An 18,787-nucleotide genomic window follows, 5' to 3' on the forward strand; every position below is an offset into this window, starting at 1 on the left:
TGCATAAGTCATGTGACCAGATCTGCACATGCCAATTTACAGGATAGTGGGGGTGGGGGAAAACAAGATGTGAGGAGAAAAGAAAGTAAAACAGATCTTACAAAAATCATCTTGTTACACAGTGAACAACAATAGCAGCTTTCAAAAGGAAGGCGTTGCACATTGTCCAGAAGAAACTAAAACATAAAAACAACTAATGCAATTGTGCTTCTGTGCTTTACTCTCTATCCAAAATAACAACAGCTTACCCTAGGTGAATGATTCCATAATTGAAACATGAAAAGAAAAAGTTTGTAAAAACCCTCAACCCTCAAGCTTGGTACAAAGGTATGATCCTATTTTTCCCTTTGAAATAGAAATCTAAACGCTAGTTGTACTGTTGCACACATCCCCTTAGACAGCTGAGTTTACATATTTACTCTTTGCTAGACCTACTTAACCTTGTTCAAAAACAAACATTTGTCAAAAAGGCAGTTAAAGTCTCTGTCGCTTGACAGAGGGAAGGCAGACCAACACACATTTAAGCTTTCCTGTATGCCATCTATGGACATGTTGAGAATCTATGTTTCCTCTAAACAAATGCATCATGGACATAAGCACAAATATATTCATAAAATACAACAAAAACACCATTGAAAATGACCTTGAATTTAATTAAAAGCTTTGGTATGCATAAAAATGAAGCTCTCTTTACAATACACTTTCAATTGGTAACTATGCAAGTTCCGTTTATAGTAGTTACTCCATACTTAGTAGGAACTATGCATAATCATATTCATGAGAAGAAATGACATTATGAAATGACCAACCATGGAGGGGCAATGAAAACAAGAATGGGATTATAATGCATCAATACGTCCCTTCAAACCGATAGAAATTGAAGCTTCAAAGTTGAATATCTTAACAGCCAATCATCTGCCTCCACCTCAGGTATTAACCAGGAAGAGCATCACAGAAGATTTGTGATGAAAATAAATTGTGTGATCAATAAAATAATTTTTTTTAAGAAAAGCTACGTGTATTTATTTTGACCAGTTGCACTTTGACTACCAGTGATTTCACAGACCTCATTGCAAATCAACTTCCAATGTATTTGGGTAGATGGTAGTGTCTTAACACATCACACATCAATGAAACAATTGTGTACTTCCCTGTTTAGTGTGGCATTAATGAGACTGATTAACAAACATTTGGGAAACAAAAAGATGTATTTAGTAAAAAAAAAAAAAAAAAAAAAAAGAGTGCTTGCTTGAACCGAGCATCTTTGTAAATCCTCACTCTACATAAACTTGAGGGCAATGCTAAATACCCAATACAACTACAAAACATTCAGATCATCTTCAAACCCTGCCTGGGGCAGTAGCCCCCCCCCCAGCTAGTCCCACAGGCTGTTTGTTTAGCAGGGAGCTAGCCAGAGTGCGCTGACTCACAGGCTGATGCTGTGGCTGTCCAACCTTTTAACTGACTGAATTTGGAGGTGGCTCTGCAACTCTTTGCTCGCATTTACCTGTTAACAGGCCATCTTGGGGATTAAGTGAGCCCACGCATGCAACTGATTGGAGGCCTACAGGTTTCCTGTCATTACAACCCCCCTTAGCAAGGGCCTCTTTGAATGAGTTTGTGGGCCAAGAATTAAGGCAGCATTCAGAAACATGTTCTTGTTAAGAAACTGAAAGATGTTGACGAACAATGTGGTGGGCCCAATCGGCTAACCCCACCACTCATCGAGACGAGTGCACAGAGAATGATGGAACTGGGATGACTCGTGTTTAGATCTGCCAGAGGAAGAACTTCACTATGGATTCCCTTTCTTTCCAGTCACGGTTTAAGACACAAAAGAAGAGGACTATAAATGAGGAAGAGTAACTGATCAACTCCCACTGCTTCTCAGACTCTCGGTCCTATTTACTGGCAACAGTGATATGCGAAACCGAAGGGCTAACTCACTCCAGGCTGCGAGTAAATGTCAACCCTCTGCTACCTCAATGAAAAGGCTAGCTTGCTTTTTCAAAAGCTAACTCCCTCCCCCAGCTAGTCTTCACCCAGCGTCTCCACGGCAGTATATGAACGATGGTGCTGGATCACCAGGGCTCATCATGGAGGCCATATTGTGGCCGAGCTTCAGGGAATGCTGCAGCTGCCTCTCCATCGCTCAGCTGGAACACAGCCTGGTCTCACCGCAATCATGCGGACCCGAGTGCTGCCCTGCTGAGGCCTGTGGAGCGTTCAGGCCGCACGCTCCTGTCCACAGGGGCTCATCTAGAGGGATGAGCCTGTGACGAGGAGGTAGGGAGGAGTGGACTGGTAATGACCTGCTCGGATATGAGGTCAGAGGGTGGCCTGAGCTGGAGTCCAATTTTCATTTCCCCCAATGTTATAGTTGGTATAGTGTGTGTGTGTGTGTGTGTGTGTGAGAGAGTATGTGTGTGTGCGTGTGTGTGTGGGGGGGGGGGGGGGTTGGAGTGTTTTCCCACACAAGGAAGCTATTATAAGTGAGGAATCTTGAGTTGCCGGGAAGACCTTGGTAGATGTAAATAAGTGGGGGTTTACAAAATAGTTTGGAGAAGTAAAATTCTGAACGCGCAAGTTATAAATATGTAATAAATTTGAAAAACATTTTTTATTTTTGGTTCAGTCTCTCCTCCAAATAATTTATATCACACTTAATCTATTATTTACAGTACTGTCTCTTGTAAGCTATTTAAAACACAGGAATGACTGTAAAAAAATACACTTGGAGGAGATACTTGTAATAGAAATGTAAGAAGCGGTTGACTAAAATCTCCTCCATTCTTCTTTCTTAACATTGTTTAGAATAGTTGTTTTGAACCAATTTTCACTCTACATACACAAACACACTCCCTGAAGCTACGGCTGTACTTAATTACAACCACTAGCTCAGAAAAGAGAAGAGCAGCAAAGCTGCAAAAACAAACTACGGCAAGAGAAATTTCTCTGCATCGGAGACTGCAATTGACTGAACACAATCCTCGCCCTCTCTGCCTAATCTTAGGAGGTCACCCACAAACCCATGTAGACGAGTTACATACAAGATACGCCCATGAAGTGATACAACTCCCCTGCCCTCACGTCCCCAAGTCAAGCATTTGATTCAATCTGGGAGTCAAGGGGGTTTCCCCTAATTGTGCTTGGCGCGACCTCCTTTTAGGTAGCTCTTCCAGCGCTTCACCACGTCCCTGAAGATGGGTGCATTGTCCACCGACGCCAGCAGCTGCAGCTGGTTAATGTGCGTGGTGTGGTAGTCCCAGCGCGCCAGGTTAGGTGCTGTGCCCAACATGTAGTGCCGCAGGTCATATATGCTCCCCGAGCCTGTGTCATAGAGGGGCAGCATCGCTTTCAGAGACTCCATGCCCCGGCTGAACAGCTGTCCTGCCTCACGCCCCAACTTGTCGCCCGCTGTCTCGGCCAAGTCGTAGAGTCCGAGGAGGGAGTAGATGAAGCCGTTGAGGACGAAAGAGCTGGGCGTGGTGGGGTACTCCTCATACCAGTCGTATTTGTTCATGAAGACGGCTTTGACTCCGTGCTGCTCAGAGGGCATTTTGTAGGGCCCTACTGCCTTGAGGGCGGCGTTGAGGTATGACGGGTCCTTGGTTAGCAGGTATGCTCTGACCAGTGTGGACATGGCCTGGCCCTGGGCCATGGCCGAGTACCAGCCGGGCTCCAGCGGGCGGAAGCCCTCGCCCAGCTTGCGGGTGACCATGATTGGCCAACCGCCGCGCTCGTCCTGGTTACGCACCAGCCAGTCACTGGCAGCAAAGAAGGCAGCAGTGTGCGCCGTTGTGGAGATGGTGATGTTGTCAATGGCACCGCGCCCACGAAGCACCATACGCACCACACGCCTGGGCATTATCTATACACAGAGGGAGGAACACTGCCAAATGTATGTTCCGTTCGAGACTTTTTTACATTGCAAGTATAGTAACTGGAAGACCAATACATTTTTGTACATTATCGACATTATTTTAATTTGGTTTTTGAAACTTGAAGGACAGAGATTTTGCATTTAGAACCTGTCAATCAATTAAAAGATTAAATGCAACTAAATGAGCCAGAATTCAATACTCCAGGGATAGTAACAGGTCCACATACCTTGGTGGCCTTAACAGCCTTAGTATTGGACAGACCCACTCCCTTTCGAAGGTCGGTAAGCAGGTCGCGGGTCACTGTAGTCCAGGCGCCACGTGGCCCGATGCCATAGGTAATGTCACGGTCCTTGAAGGCAATGAGCTGACTGGTGGTGATGTAGTGGATGACGAAGGGCGCGCCCTTCTCCGTGGTCTCCAGGACCACTGACACGCTGCCGTTGGAGGTAAACTTCAGGTCGAAGGAGATGATAAAGTCCTTGGAGTTGCCCAATGGGAGCGAGATGCCGTCAGAGTTTTCTGTAGAATTTTCAAAGAAATTGCAAAAATATGGTTAATGGTATCAAAGATTGAATCTGTATCTGGAAATCTAAATTTTTTCTTCCCACAAATTAGACATTAAATTCATTTAGCCACACAATTGGAAATGATTCTGATCCTAACTGATGACTCATTCTTTTAGAAACATCAGGCTCATCTCCCTGAGGCATCCACATGTTTTTACTTCAAGCTTCATGAAACTGCTTTTAAATGTTCCATTTTAGATTCAATTATTTCAAATGCATTTTTGTATCTGACTAATATGCTTGATTACACAGACGCACCCAACAAGAACACCTACTAAGAACAATACTTGGCATATTTTTTTGCAGGATTGTACTGTACTCGTATTCGACTAACTAAAGACCATCACTTAATTCCCTCTCTAGCTCTCCCTTGTCTCTCTGTAGTCTCTCGCTCTCTCAGGATGTTGCAGAGCTTCATAGCTGGGAGAGATGACGGGGCCTCCTGAGGGAGCCCAGGTCAGATATGTCACTGCACACTGGGCTTAATTAGAGAAACACTGTAGTGTGGGAGCTGAGGGAATAGGGTTGGGGGACAACACTGAGGAAGAGAAGACGTATAAAGAAAGAAGAGATCCAGTAGACCATCACACTGTACAGAACCACCTCAATGCTGTGGACATGAAACACACTTTGGCTGGCTGCAGTAACTCTTCCATTAGCAGACACATACATTACATATTATTGCTTACGTCAAATATACAAGCTTACACCCCCTCAAAAAACACATCATAACAACCCCCCCCCACACACACACACACCTCCTTAGCAACGCTTTGCCGACTACAAGGCATTCTTTGAATGAATTCCCGTCTGTACGGGCCCTGACAGCTCCCAGACCTGTGTCAGTCTCACCCCTACTTAGTCCACTGGTGCACGCAAAGCACTCCAGAGAGCCAGGATGCGCAGGAGAAAAACCGAGAGACACAGTTAGAGAGAGATAAAACAAGAGAGAGCAGGAAAGAAAGAAATAAATGGATAACAAAGAGAGAGAGAGACAGACAGTCTGGCAGGCCCCTGTTGCTACGGCTCTTTAATGCACTCATAAATCCATTACTTAAGGCAATCGGCAGACTAAGTGGATTTGTACTGTGGCCATGTGATTACCCAACCATCAATAACTTATGGCCACGAATACAGACGAGATCTCCTCTCCTCTGTGAGGCTGAGATGACACCCAGCTATTGGGGTAGTGTCAACACGCTAATAAATGACATAGGGACAACACAGTCACTGAGCAAGTGGAGCACTGACTCAATACACACAAGCAAGCGGGAGAAAGTGTGTCATGCATAAACACTCATTGATACACACATTGATTCAAGCACAAACACACAATGACGCACATGCACACACTCTGGCGCTCTATAAAAGACACACAGACGCACACACACAACAAATGCTTACAGAAACACAGACAAACAGAGACAGACACACAGCACTGTGTTCGTGCCTAAGCTGGGCTTTAGATGGTGACAGCAATTACTCCACTGTCTCCTCATAGAACAGCCCCAGCAAATACTAATAGGCATCGATCTGGCTCACACACAAACCACATTACTGCTGTAACAGCCACCCAATGGGGCAATGGCGCCAAGAAACAAGGCGCCACACAGTAATTGGAAATTCAGAGACAAAAAGTTTAGTCATTGTCATTTGTTCGTCTGTTGTTTGCATGTGTGTGTGTGGGGCATACATTCAGTCTCTGTGAGGTGTTGCAGTATATATTATATGTATTGGTACATATGTATGTGCTTCATGGGTGTATGCAGGCTGTGTGTATACTGTCTAAGGGACTGATCATCTTGACAGATGCTCTGGGGGCGTTTAAAACCAAGCAGAGATAAGAAGAATGGCGAAGACATGGGCTGCAAGAGATTAAAAATATGAAAAAGAGAGAGAGAGAGAGAGAGAGAGAGAGAGAGAGAGAGAGAGAGAGAGAGAGAGAGAGAGAGAGAGAGAGAGAGAGAGAGAGAGAGAGAGAGAGAGAGAGAGAGAGAGAGAGAGAGAGAGAGAGAGAGAGAGAGAGAGAGAGAGAGAGAGAGAGAGAGAGAGAGAGAGAGAGAGAGAGAGAGAGGCTTGTATCTGAGAAAGAGAGCAACAGAAACGTGCAAGATGACAATAGAGAAAAACTGAAAGAAGGGAGGAGGGTCATGTGAATGGTGTCGTACATGAAGAACAGAGGACATTCCACCGGGGTCACAGAGAGGGAGGGCAGAAGAATAAGGAATGGGGATGAAGATGGGAGTGAAAAAGTGAGAGCGTTGAAATATGCACCGGAAAAACGGCTGGGGCCCTTTTGAGAATTGGTGGAATTCAATTGAGATTGCAATAAAATGGAGTAGAATGGGAGAGGCGTGAAAAGATCATACTTTCAAAGAAAAAGGACTGAAATGAACTAAAGAGAGAAAGAAATTGGTCAGAGTAATGGAGGGAGAATGCAGCCTAAATGATCGTGTGTTGGATCGAGGAGGAAGTGGGTGGTAGCGTCAAAGCCTTTGGACAGAACTTCTCCCAGTGTAGCTTAAACTGGTGCTAGGGTGTTAAAGCCAAATAAAGAAAAAGGTGCAATTTTTTGGGGATGAAAAACAAAGACAAAATGGTAACATTGCTGATGAATGCAATCGGATTACTTGCATGGTAAACCAATTCCCTAGGAGTGGCACTGATATCCCACCTGGCGCGCTGAACTGTCGTATGGAGGTGGCCCGTCCCTTGTCGTGCACTCGCGTCAGGCTGCAGCCCTTGGACACACTCCAGGAGCCTGGGCCGGCCGGCCGGCTGTCCCTCTCTTCGGCCGTGTCGTACACCTCCACGTGGGGGGGGCGCTCCGTCAGGTTCTTGCTGTAGTGGCTCAGACCGTACTGGGCGATCTGGATGGCGTAGAAGTAGCCCTGGGGCCCCCACTGGGTGGAGAGGGGCACACCTAGGAAGAGGGGAGAGAGAGGTGGAGAAATAAGAGAGGGAAAGGAAGGGGAAGAGAGAGAGAAAAAGGGGTAACCGGAGATCCGTTTTTCCTTTTACTTCAGCTCTGATAAGATATACTGTTTTGCCAGGATCCAGAAAGCAACAACTGCATTATATCTGTCATGGTGCCCAGCTGTGCCATCGCCCTTCTTAATGTATGGTTAATGAACAGTGTTTGGAGCACTGTGTGGGTACAGCTGGGCACGCATGCTGAGAGAGGAAACAAGATCACTTTTGTACATTGAAATACCCGTGGTTGTTTCCATTTGTACTGACATCTAAAAGGCATGGCTGTACCATCATTACCAACAGCACTGTAAAGCTGACTCAATTCTAAAAAGGTTTGGTTTATTGTGCCACTATCAATGTGAGCAGTTAGAACGTTGCCTCTTACAAAAGGGCTCAGTATTTGCCATTTGTTGTAAATTTGTGATAGTTATATCACTTATAAAATAACTTCTTATATCACTTGTTAGTTTGGCAGCAGTTAGTTTTGGAAACACTGAGTCACTGGTAACTTGTCTGCTTGTCGTGAGGCCACTTTGTCTCCTCATCAAAACTTGTATGAAATTAGGAATGTGGTGATGGAGAGCAGTGAACTGAGACGGACATAAGTACAAGGATTCAACAAATAAGACAGACTCATAGCCGGAAGGATGAAATTGGACACAAAGAGAGATGGGTAAACACAGAGCTAAAAGCTTAAGATCTCAAAAAGACAAAAAAAGGATTCAGACGAGAGACCTGGAGACAGAGTGAGAGAAAAAGCTAAGAAACAGTGAGACAAAGATAGAAACTGAAACCTTGAGACGCAAAAAGGGTGAGACAAAGTGCCAACGACATTTTGGCCTATTTCACAAACAAAAGACTGATACCCCTCCTCCATAAAAAGACATGAAAAAACTGGTAAGCAATCACAAGCTACCGCCGGCGAGCTGAGATGGAAGACCCTGCGCTGAAATTCAAGCCATTTCCTACAACACCGGGGGCTAGTCATCAACATCCAGTCCCAGAAATATCCCAGTGCCAGGCGTCGGCGCCATGAACAGATAGTTTACCTAAAGAGCTGGTGGCAGTGTCTGCAGAGCCCACTTACCATGACAATCCCATTAGCTAGCTAGCATATCCAGCTAGCCCATACTGGCCCCAACATTTGAGGAGAAGGGCATTAATTAATATTAGATAGTAGGAGTATACAAACAAAATGACAGTGGAGAAATGATGCATTCCAGCAGTGTGAATTCAATACTTGTTCTACTTCATTATTTATGTGTGCAAACCTAAAACTAGTGAAGATTTGTTTCTGATTCAACTCGACATCAGCCATATTGTAATCACATAACACTACTTATGTTAGATGGGTGCATAGCCTATATAAAGATGGAGGACAGGGTGTGGTTTAGGCTGAGTGAATGGAACTATGCTCCAGGAAAGGTCATTTGGAATAACACTGTTCAGTGTCTTCAATGGAACTGTATTGTTAGAGCCTCGTTGAAAAATACATCTGTTTGGCTTCCTGTCCTAAAAAAGACTTGATTGTTATATTCCCCTCCATCATCCATTCATGGACTTCATGAACTTTGATGACTATTTAACCTTCCAAACTGGACATAGCATCAGAACTGGACAACCTACATCTAACTTTAGGAAAGATAATAAAATGTAGCTATTAAAAGTAGGCTTTCTTCAGCCCACAGAAAGGAATAAAAAAAACTAAATCAGTCAAATGTATTTCAGTTAACTTTGTTTTTCAGCCTAAAGCGCTTAGATCTCCAACCTTCACAAATAAGTCTGTATACTATAAAAGTGGGTATTTAGCCTACAGAAGCAGGCCTTGCGCCATAAGATCAATCCAAAATCCCACCCTATACAGTACATCTCTCTTCTTTCTCAGTCTCCTTTCTGGCCTTGTTTAGTACTGCAGTGGGCCCACTTACACCAAGTTGTGGGTGAAGTGCGCTGGGCTGGGATGTATTTAAGTGGGTTACTGGGGTGTACTCTGTGGTCGTGTGGCATAGAGTGCAGAGGCGATGAGGGGATTGCAGCTATACTCCCCACCCGCTTCAGGAGTTCAATTAAGTCTTAGGGAGACAATGTCTGGCCTAGATTCAATTCAGAGTTCCAACTCTTTCTTTCCCCCTCCTCACACACATCCATAGGTCTCTACTGGATGAATAGCCTTATCTATCTGTGTGTGTGTGTGTGCGTGGTGTGTGTGAGCAGTTAGGTGGTGGTTGGAGATGTGGAGGAGTAAGTGTGTGTGTTTTAAGGAGAAGGGGACAATGAGGCCTGGAATTGTAAAGATAGCCAAAGAGAAACAGAGTAAAGAGAAGTTTCCACTGGGTTAAGAAGATTAGAGCCCATTGGGTTAAGAAGATTAGCTCTCTACTAATTATGGAAAGCAAAAAATAATCTCAAATCAGAGGTCCATTAAATTAATCTCAGACAATATTCCTTTGCCTCTGACGCACACACCTTGAAGCAATGAAGCCCTTGTTTCCCAACATCTTACATTGAGCTTGTAGAGAAGATGGTGCCGTCTATCATCATATAATGGTTCTGTTTTTTACAGTTAACTCTTTTCTACAGCAAATCCTGAATACTTGAGTTCCTCTGGTTTCAGAAGAAGGGGGGTTTGCCCCTCATGAGTATTTAGGCAGGGGGTACAGATGAAAGGCAACACCACTGCATGTTTAATGAATTGGTTTGGACAAGGCAAAATACTTTTCCCCTTCACAATCAAGCACTTTTGGAAGCAACACTCCCCCAAACCTTGTGTGAGTTCTTGGACAGGGCTGTGACGGCCTAATTAATGGAGAGCCATTTTCTCCCTTACAAAGAAGCAGAAGTTCCAGGCGAACGTGTGGGATTGTGTGAAGGGTGCTCAAAAGCAAGGAACTTTGGCCTTAATTAATGGCCCATGGGGATGCACATTGCGAGTGTGAGATTGAGAGTGAGTGTGTGCCTGTAGACTTGTAGGTAGAAAATAGCCTTCTGAGAATAACTAGACTCCCTACAGCTCCACACTTGAGTTTAAAACAAAATCAGCTCAATTCCTGGCCGACCCATTTTCTGCCCTTATGATACCTGTGGAGCAGAACACTGCTGGTGCAAAGGTAGCCTCACTTACCTCCCAGCAGGTTGTAAAAGTGCAGTGTGCTTCAGCTATGGGAAAAAGCTCAAAGGATAAACAAATGAGAGAACTAGTATACAAAGCTTTGACTTTTCCTTAAATAACCTCTAATACAAATTGTTTGTGTGATTTTTATTCCTCTTGACAAAGACTGCTTTCAAAATCGAAGACAGCGGTGTCTGGAACATTTAAGTACCTGAAGCTTTGGAAAAGTCTTGCAAAGTTCACTCAAAAGTTGAAACGGGTATTTAAGAGCATACCATAGTGAGAAACCCTAATTCTGGGTAGAGAGATTTGTAACGTTTTGGTATTTGGTTCATTGGGATTTTAATACATTGTATTAAAATGCAGAAAGGATCCCACAGTTCAACAAGGATAATTAATATCTATTAGGCCATTCCTATCAAGTATTTCAGGTGACTTTCCCAACTAGGCCCGAACAAGGTACGGCATTGATGACAATACAGTTTGAGCATGTAGGCTTTTTAAATGGGTTATCGATTACCTCTAGTCATCATTTTTAAAAGCAGCCCCCAGGTAATGTCATGGTAATCACCTTTCACATGTATTATGGGAAACCCTTGGAGACAGGCTTTCCTAGGGAGGACAGAGCCTCTTGCATGACTAGCAAATCACTTCGCATCAAAATGCTGAAAATCTCTGGAAGCTGAGATCACTGTCCATAACTAATTGGCTTGCAACCAAATCAAACATGATTGGGTTTGTAATAAACCAAGTCTAATTGCATTTGGGCTGCAGCACAGGTGATGTGTGTCTTGTAAGCTTCTGTAAATATGTTCCGTCTTGTTAATCAAGATTCAAATCACATTGGCACAGATGGAATGAAGAGTTCAAGATTGCTCTTCATTTAGCAGCGTGCCACTGTAACTGATTGCGCAACTGATTAATTGTGTACTTCCCGATGACAACAAGTGGTTTATTAGTCTTGTCTATTTGGTCCAAATAAACATGGGGGTAGTTAAACACTTGTTTAAATCTTATAAATGAAACAATCTCATCTGTCTTAAATCATGCAAGTTGTTATCAAGTGGTTAGTTGGGTTACATTACCCTTTAGTGTAGCTGGTTCTATCCACTGCACAGGAAAATGATGGATAGGCAAAGATAGAAGTGTAATGTCAAACAAAAACATCTGTAGTTCTAATGAGTAGACGTGCTGCTTTCATTTACCAGATATTGCACTGGCATGTCCTGTCAATGAGTCAATACTGAATCTCACAAATCTCAGGAGTAGAGGCATTAAATATCAGGATCAGAATGGGCTTTATTTGCCATGTAAGTACACGCAAACAAGGCATTTGCTGTGGCAGGAAGGTACATACAATAAACATCTTAAATATAAAAAGAAGATTAAAACAAGTTTTAGAATGAACAAGAAACAGATAAGAAGAGTGGGAGGGAGAAGAGATAATAAGGAACAAAAACTCAAGGCTATCATCGGGGCAATCTCCCCCCGAAAAAGGATGATAAATAGATAAGGACAGGAAGAGTGTAAGGATGGTAATGACCAGAATGAGGCAGCCTCTTAGCATTTTCTTAGCAACACATTGTGCTCCTGAAATACACGAGAGAAACACCACAATGACACACTGAAACTGATAAGTGATTCAAAGATATGAACAAAGATTTTTCAACCTTCCCAACCACCCACACCCACAGTCAATTCGCAGCCAGGATATCTGCCGCTTGAAACTGAATGCTGTACGGCATCAGTACAAGAAAAAAGGGGGCGCTCCATTAAGTTTGTCGGTCACTGCAATCAGGTTTTGTAATCGGCTCAATCAATTCCATTTTAATTTGCTTAATGCAAGTGAATTGGTAGTGCATTACTCACTAGAGCCAGGGATGGGTTGCTTCAAACGGCTTTTCTGGAAAAGTCTTCCTCTAACTGCGGAGCTAAATGACTATTAATGGACACGGTGCATTCATGTTAAAGATGAGTTCTCTGGACTACTCGCAACACCATTATCATAAGTGCTGCTGCTCTGACGTGCCTGGCATGAAGACGGCCAACACAGCTCACCCTGTGAACCCAAGCTTGGTTTATGAGGACACAAAGGAGATGGGCGTTACTACTCTCAGTAAAGGCATACTACTCTTTTTATTTACAAGGTATATTCAATGACTCTGCAAACCTGACTCCAATTTTTAATGCAGGTTTTGACTCTTGCATTTCAAACCTCACTTACAAAATATCCAAATATGAAGGAAACAGATTCTCTTATAGACTGGAACCCTGGAACAAGATAGACCTACCTTCCACTCCACTGATACACTTGACGCGGTCGCGCACCTCCACGTTATAACCCTCGAAGGACATGAACACTCCGTCAGGGTGGTAAGGCTCACGCTGGGCGTACACTTTTGAGTAGCTGTGCTGGAACTCAAAGCGGTCATAGCCGTCATACTGCACCACTTTCCCGTACACCTCAAAGTACTTCTCCATCCAACTGAAGGGAAAGTACACATCCCCACCTTCTTTTCGACCCTTGATCGTAACATCGTCATTGATCAAACAGTCAATCTCTTCGTACTTGATCCCGCCCACTACGGGCGGTGGTTCGGGAGGCTGCGGAGGCTGTTGCTGCTGGCTGCTGATGCTGGCATCTCCGCCCTTGGGGCTGGGTGCCACCGGGGGAGCCCGGGGCAGGAAGTGCAGGGCGGTGTCGCTGGAGCAGCGATTCCACAGCAGCACGGTGATGAGGGTGAAAAGGGCGCAGATGACGATCAGGGTCTTGTAGTTGACCCGGGCTGCCAGGCAACGCATGGTCACAGCAAGCCTTTAGAAGAAACACACACAGAAGTTTGTTAGAAATAGTTACATAAATTGCCCCCATAATGGAACCCAACACTTCTCAAATGGATTTATTTGGTGCTGGGAAAAAACAAGTACAAAACACAGTTGGATAGTGTAGAGTGGTAGTTAAGTGTTCTACAGACAGAGAGCCGTGAAGGCTTAACATCTGTCACAAATATGCAGCTTGTCATCCATGGGCTTAATTAAAAACAGGGGTGTGGGTTTGAAAAACAGGGCAGTCAAACACTACAGTTCCATGCAGTCCCCTGAAGACATCCACCAGCAGCGTCAATGGTCTAAAATGGCTTTCTCTACTTCATTACCCCTAAAGCAATGAAAGGTCTGCAAAGGTTGGTATTCCCTTTCAACCTGTCAAAACCTGCCAGATCCACTTCAAAGAGGAAGGCCATGTAACAAGAGGATGCAAATCCCAATATCCGAGACTCCAGTCAAGTACTGCATTTGCATCAATATGATCTGTTAACAACAAAGCAAGAGAGAAGCACTGCTCATTAAGTCCCTTGCCCACTGTTCTATGCATTGACAGGAAGGTGTGAAGCTTTGTCTAGCTTGAGATCAAATAATATTCTTTACACAATGTCGGTTAAACTGCTTTGAAAATGTGAGGTGAGCTTCTGTAAAAGGGTCAGTTGGGGAAAATACATGAAAAACAACATCAGCTTTGAAGCCTTCAGCATTATGTTGAGCGTATTAAGAAGTGTCTAGAGATGAGCTCTCTGCTGTGCAACCAGACCCCTCCTTTCTGGAAAGTCATAACTCCAGAAAAACTTGAGTGAACGGGATCTCACGGAAACACGGTTAACACAAATGTGTCTTAGACCACTAAGTGAATATTTCATAACTGTGGAGGTTCCAGAAAAAGGCTTACACAAATTCCCAATGACAATGAGCTTATAGCTAAAATCGGCCATGTTCCTCTAACATTTTCATTGACCAATAATAAATCAATATGCAAACAGTGGCATCTATCTCCTCCTCCCCAATATGAGCTCACTGCTGTAGATGTTACAGATACAGCAATAACAATGAACCAGAACCCTCACGAGTTTCAATGAAAAATAATCAGTCCTCCTCCAAGTTAATTTCAAAGTCTCTGTTTAAGCCTGCCCCGCTAAAGGTCAGCCAATGAATGTGCGTTTGTTCCAAAATCCAAACAATGCCATAGCAACGGCAATTCTAAATGAAATGATTGTGGCCTTTATAAAAAGATAAAGCAAAGTTTGTCATGTTTAGAAAAGGAGAGCAAGTAAGGTTATTTTAGCCATTCAGAACATGTCTTCATTTAAATAAATATCAACAATTAAATATTCATTCATAATGGGTCAAAAAAGAAAGGCATGGTGTTAACTCTTTAGACCCCAAGACCTTTAAATGTACTGTCAGTATTTCCTTTGCAAAGTCATCCCCCTATTTCCCAAACTATTAGAAGGCAGCAGTAAACTGTGCACAGTTGCAGTTCCAGACTTAAAAAGTAGTGCCTCTTGTGAGAAATCAACTCTGGCAGATCCCTCGGTGTTGTGAAATATTGCTTTATAAAAAAAGTATCATTGATATTTGGGGAAATGTCAGCATTGTGAGCAGATGAAAGATCGGGCTGGCGGGAGCTCAGACAATGTTGCGAACGCAATGAGAAAGGCCTGGGGGCTGCACAGTGAAAGATAAGCAGGGCTGTTTCGTCAGGAGCCTGACTATAAATAATTGGATCTTTTTACAGATGCTCGTTGCTGGCAGAACTCAGGTCTCCAGCAGGTACATGTCTAGGGTCAAATGTCATGAACAAGGAGTTAATTAAACTAGGAACCAGCATGAGTTATAGTGCCTCACATTCTTATTTGGGCCATACAGATTATTAATCAACTGTACACTATTATACCATTAAGTATAATTATCCATTAACTTACAAATGTTTTGTATCTTTTGTGATTGAACAGTTAATCATCGTTTTTTCTGAGAGATTAAATTTCCATCAACCTGTTTCACTTGGTATTGTAACTACATAAGAACTCTCACTCTGTCACATTACTATTCTACTTGCTGGCAACTTACTACTGACAAAACAACAGCATTAGTGACCCAGACCGTGTAGATTTGGTGTATTCATGTTTTTCCAATCTCAAATCTCCTTATGTGCAAAAGACACGGCTGGTCTTCTGTGTAATCCTGAGAGGATAAACCCAAACTAGAACAGTGCTGGAGATGTAATCCCTGTTGCAATAACTATGAGTTGCACTACAGACTTAAAAAAACAAAACAAAACAAAAAACTGAAATGAAATGCCAAGACTAAATAGACACGACAGGTAGGATATGAAAGGACAAGGCTTTTGAGTGAAAAAACGAATAACATCCACCGTTTGAAGGGAGAGAAAGTAAAAAAGGCAAAGAGCTTTTCAGTTGATACTTTCCTATGTCCAACTTCAAATCCTGAGAAGTACTTGATATGAGAAACAACGATGTGGGACTATCATCCATCTTCAGCCGGCCAGAACGATTAAACGCTCCTCTCAGTGGGCTATTCATCAGTCGCTCGTTGTGATCCAGCCAGGTTAACGCCCACTCCTCGTCTGCATCCTTGTGATACATGGCCTTCCCAAGGGACTGAGGGGGAGGGAAGAGGCACAGAATGGAGGAAGGACTTGATTGAAATGCTGCTGAGCATGAAATACCTGGAGCTAAGGGCGGATCTGTTTGCCATACGCCTTTACTGGCTCAGCCCTGAGCTTCTCTTGGGGGTTGCATCCACTGTCCTTGGCCTTCACCCCAGTTCTGGCACCATGGATCCTTGAAGCACAGAGGCCACATTGAGAGGAGAGGCCCTGATAATAACCATCAGTCCAGGGGTGAAGAGGGGGGACAAACTGGCCCAGGCATTGTGGCCAGTGGAGGCTGTGAAAGCCTCCTTTCAGGTCTAATAGTCTCTGAGCCAACATGCTTTCACACTGGTTGCCTTATGGTTGTCAGAACCATTCAACTCACTCATTAAGAGTTGTTTTTTTCTTGATTTTTTTAACACTGGCAACCGATGTTTAAGACATGAGGAGGGCAGCTGCGAGCATGCGGATGTAGCCTTTGTTCATTTCAAGGGGGTTGGATGTGAGACCATATTATGATGTCAGATATAATCTGATCAAACCTAGCCAGGATGGTGTGGTCTGGTGGGTGACTGGAAGGATCTGGATGGATGAAATATCAGACGTGCCTTGAAACACCCATGTCACAGCAAAGAAAAGCAGGTGCATGATAGCCTTGCCAACACTTTAAAAGTCAACTTGGAGGAAAAAAGAACCTTGCCTGAAAACCAATGCATCGATGTGTGGAACATAATGTAGCGGCATAAACCCACTCCTGAAGAGCAACCACTTGAATAAATAAACATTACACATTGGGATTTAAAACATGTTAACATGTTTCATCTGTTAAAGAGCAGCTTTAGCAAGCACAAGTTGTGACATTGAAGGAAGATCTGAGAACACTGAGGTCACGAGGAAGGGAGGTCTCTGAGGTCCTATCATTCACATCTTCTTTGGTCCAGCATCAGTCATAGGCCAAGCTTCAATGACAGCCATTTGTCCACTGGGTTAATGCTTACAGCAGCTGCAGAGCATTGCTAACATTTCAGACAGACTCTGGAAGCGCTTCCCTCTCATCTACAGAGATCACTCCATGACTCAGGTGGATCCAATTCCACCCCATTGACTTGAACAATGTTAAGAACGCAGCTGGTAAGTTCATTTAGACTATAACAATATCAAAAACTGAAGTGGATGAAAATATGTACTTATTTTTTTTTCCATGAAAGATAATTAAATATATTTTTGGGTTATGTTACTACTATCAGGCTTGTTTGTCTTACATTATAGAATAATAGGTAATCAATCTACATAAGAAAACAATGCAGGGGTGTTTCTTCCTGTTTTGATTAGTGAAACATGGTGGTTGTCACTCCACATCCTGAAAAGTTGAAGAATAATTTTCCAATTCAATCATTAGCTCGTAATTATTAATGTCCCAATGGGCTTCTTTAAATTCCCTGTATCCATGCTTTTACGTTTAAAAAAAATAAATAAACCACTTGAAAACAAATCGAGTGCTTATTGTGAAATGTTACCTTTAACGAGTGCATGACTGTCCAAGAAATCTGCTTATCTCTTCTAAGTTCTCAGTGCCAAATAAACCCTTGATAGCATGGCAGTGCCCTGCAGCAGCAGCTCTGGGGATGTGCAGATAGAGTTGTTTTTATTCCCCTGCTATAAAAATCACAAGCAGCCATCATTGCGATAACACCTCAGTGACTGCAATATGCCCTTGGGGAGGTATCAGAGCAGCAGTCTGGGGTTTGCACGCAGGTGTTCCATCCCAACTAAATTCCTGACATTTTCAGAGGTTTCCAGGTGAATTCAGATGGGAGCTTATGACAGCTGTAAATCATAATCAGTACCTGAGGGCCCTGGTAGATGTGTGTGAGTGTAAGAACCCTAATTTGTGTCCATTTTCAAATAAGAATGTGGGTGAAATCAAATTTAACTTTTGGGGGGAAAAAATAAAAATAATTCCTAACGTGCCGTCATGCCGTCCATTCCTTTTACAGTCAATGGTAAGATCCCACACATGCCATTTTGAGTCATCAGATCTATGACAGAGTATATGAATACAGAGTAACAGCCAGTTGCATCTCAGAGCTGATTGGAGCTACAGGGTGAGGGAAGAAGCTAGCAACATTATCTGATTATATTAAAACACCACTACCTTACCAGTGGCCATTGCCTTGATAACGCAATTCACCACTGCAGAAAAAACACAGTGAAATTATGTGTTATTATTTTAAAACAACACAAGTTAAGTTGCAAAATACTACCTTCTCTACTCCCACCGGTAAAACATGTCACGTTTAAAAATTGTGAATGCAAATAACTTTAGCAGGAAAGCTGAAGCACTGGCTATTTTGAGGCTTGTACCAGATGGGCAAACAGTTAATTGATTAAATGTATTAATTGAAATGAGCTGTATTGGCCAAGTATGTTAACACACTAGGAGTTTGATTTGGGTCATTGCAAGCAATACATATAATTAGGGCTGGGTGATCATTTTTTTAAATCGATTTATTGTAGTAATGACTTCCCTCAATAAACTTATCGTAACATTAATTCATTTTCAATAATATCTATAATGTCGACAGAAAATAATTAGGTACAGCAGTCCATTTAATGTATTTGATGCCAAAGGAAGTTGTGGAGAAATGGTAGCCAACGGTCACAAATATACTGAGCACCTCAAGTGGAGTAGATAATGTTGACGCAGAAAATTTGTCTTATTGCCAATAACAGTGCCAGCGATAGCCATGGCGAGGGAGGAACTTCCAATGAAGAAATTGTTGATAAGAGTTTGTCTTCTTCAGTTATTGGA

The 18,787-nt window shown here is 43.1% G+C and overlaps 1 protein-coding gene across 1 annotated transcript in view; it reads right to left on the bottom strand.

Annotated features, from left to right (window-relative positions):
* Positions 1-2,587: 2,587 nt before the first annotated feature.
* Positions 2,588-18,787, bottom strand: part of glceb (glucuronic acid epimerase b) — a 37,190-nt gene continuing 20,990 nt past the window's right edge. The window contains exons 3-6 of the mRNA XM_084682562.1: positions 12,824-13,347; positions 7,125-7,373; positions 4,111-4,403; positions 2,588-3,871 (exon numbers count right to left, since the gene is read on the bottom strand). Coding sequence (XP_084538688.1) covers positions 3,140-3,871; positions 4,111-4,403; positions 7,125-7,373; positions 12,824-13,334 — 1,785 coding nt within the window. The 5' untranslated portion in view covers positions 13,335-13,347 and the 3' untranslated portion in view covers positions 2,588-3,139. The remainder of the gene's footprint in view (positions 3,872-4,110; positions 4,404-7,124; positions 7,374-12,823; positions 13,348-18,787) is intronic.

This window comes from Hypomesus nipponensis, chromosome 19 (genome assembly GCF_054491055.1).
Source record: "Hypomesus nipponensis isolate SF chromosome 19, ASM5449105v1, whole genome shotgun sequence".
Lineage (NCBI taxonomy): Eukaryota > Metazoa > Chordata > Actinopteri > Osmeriformes > Osmeridae > Hypomesus > Hypomesus nipponensis.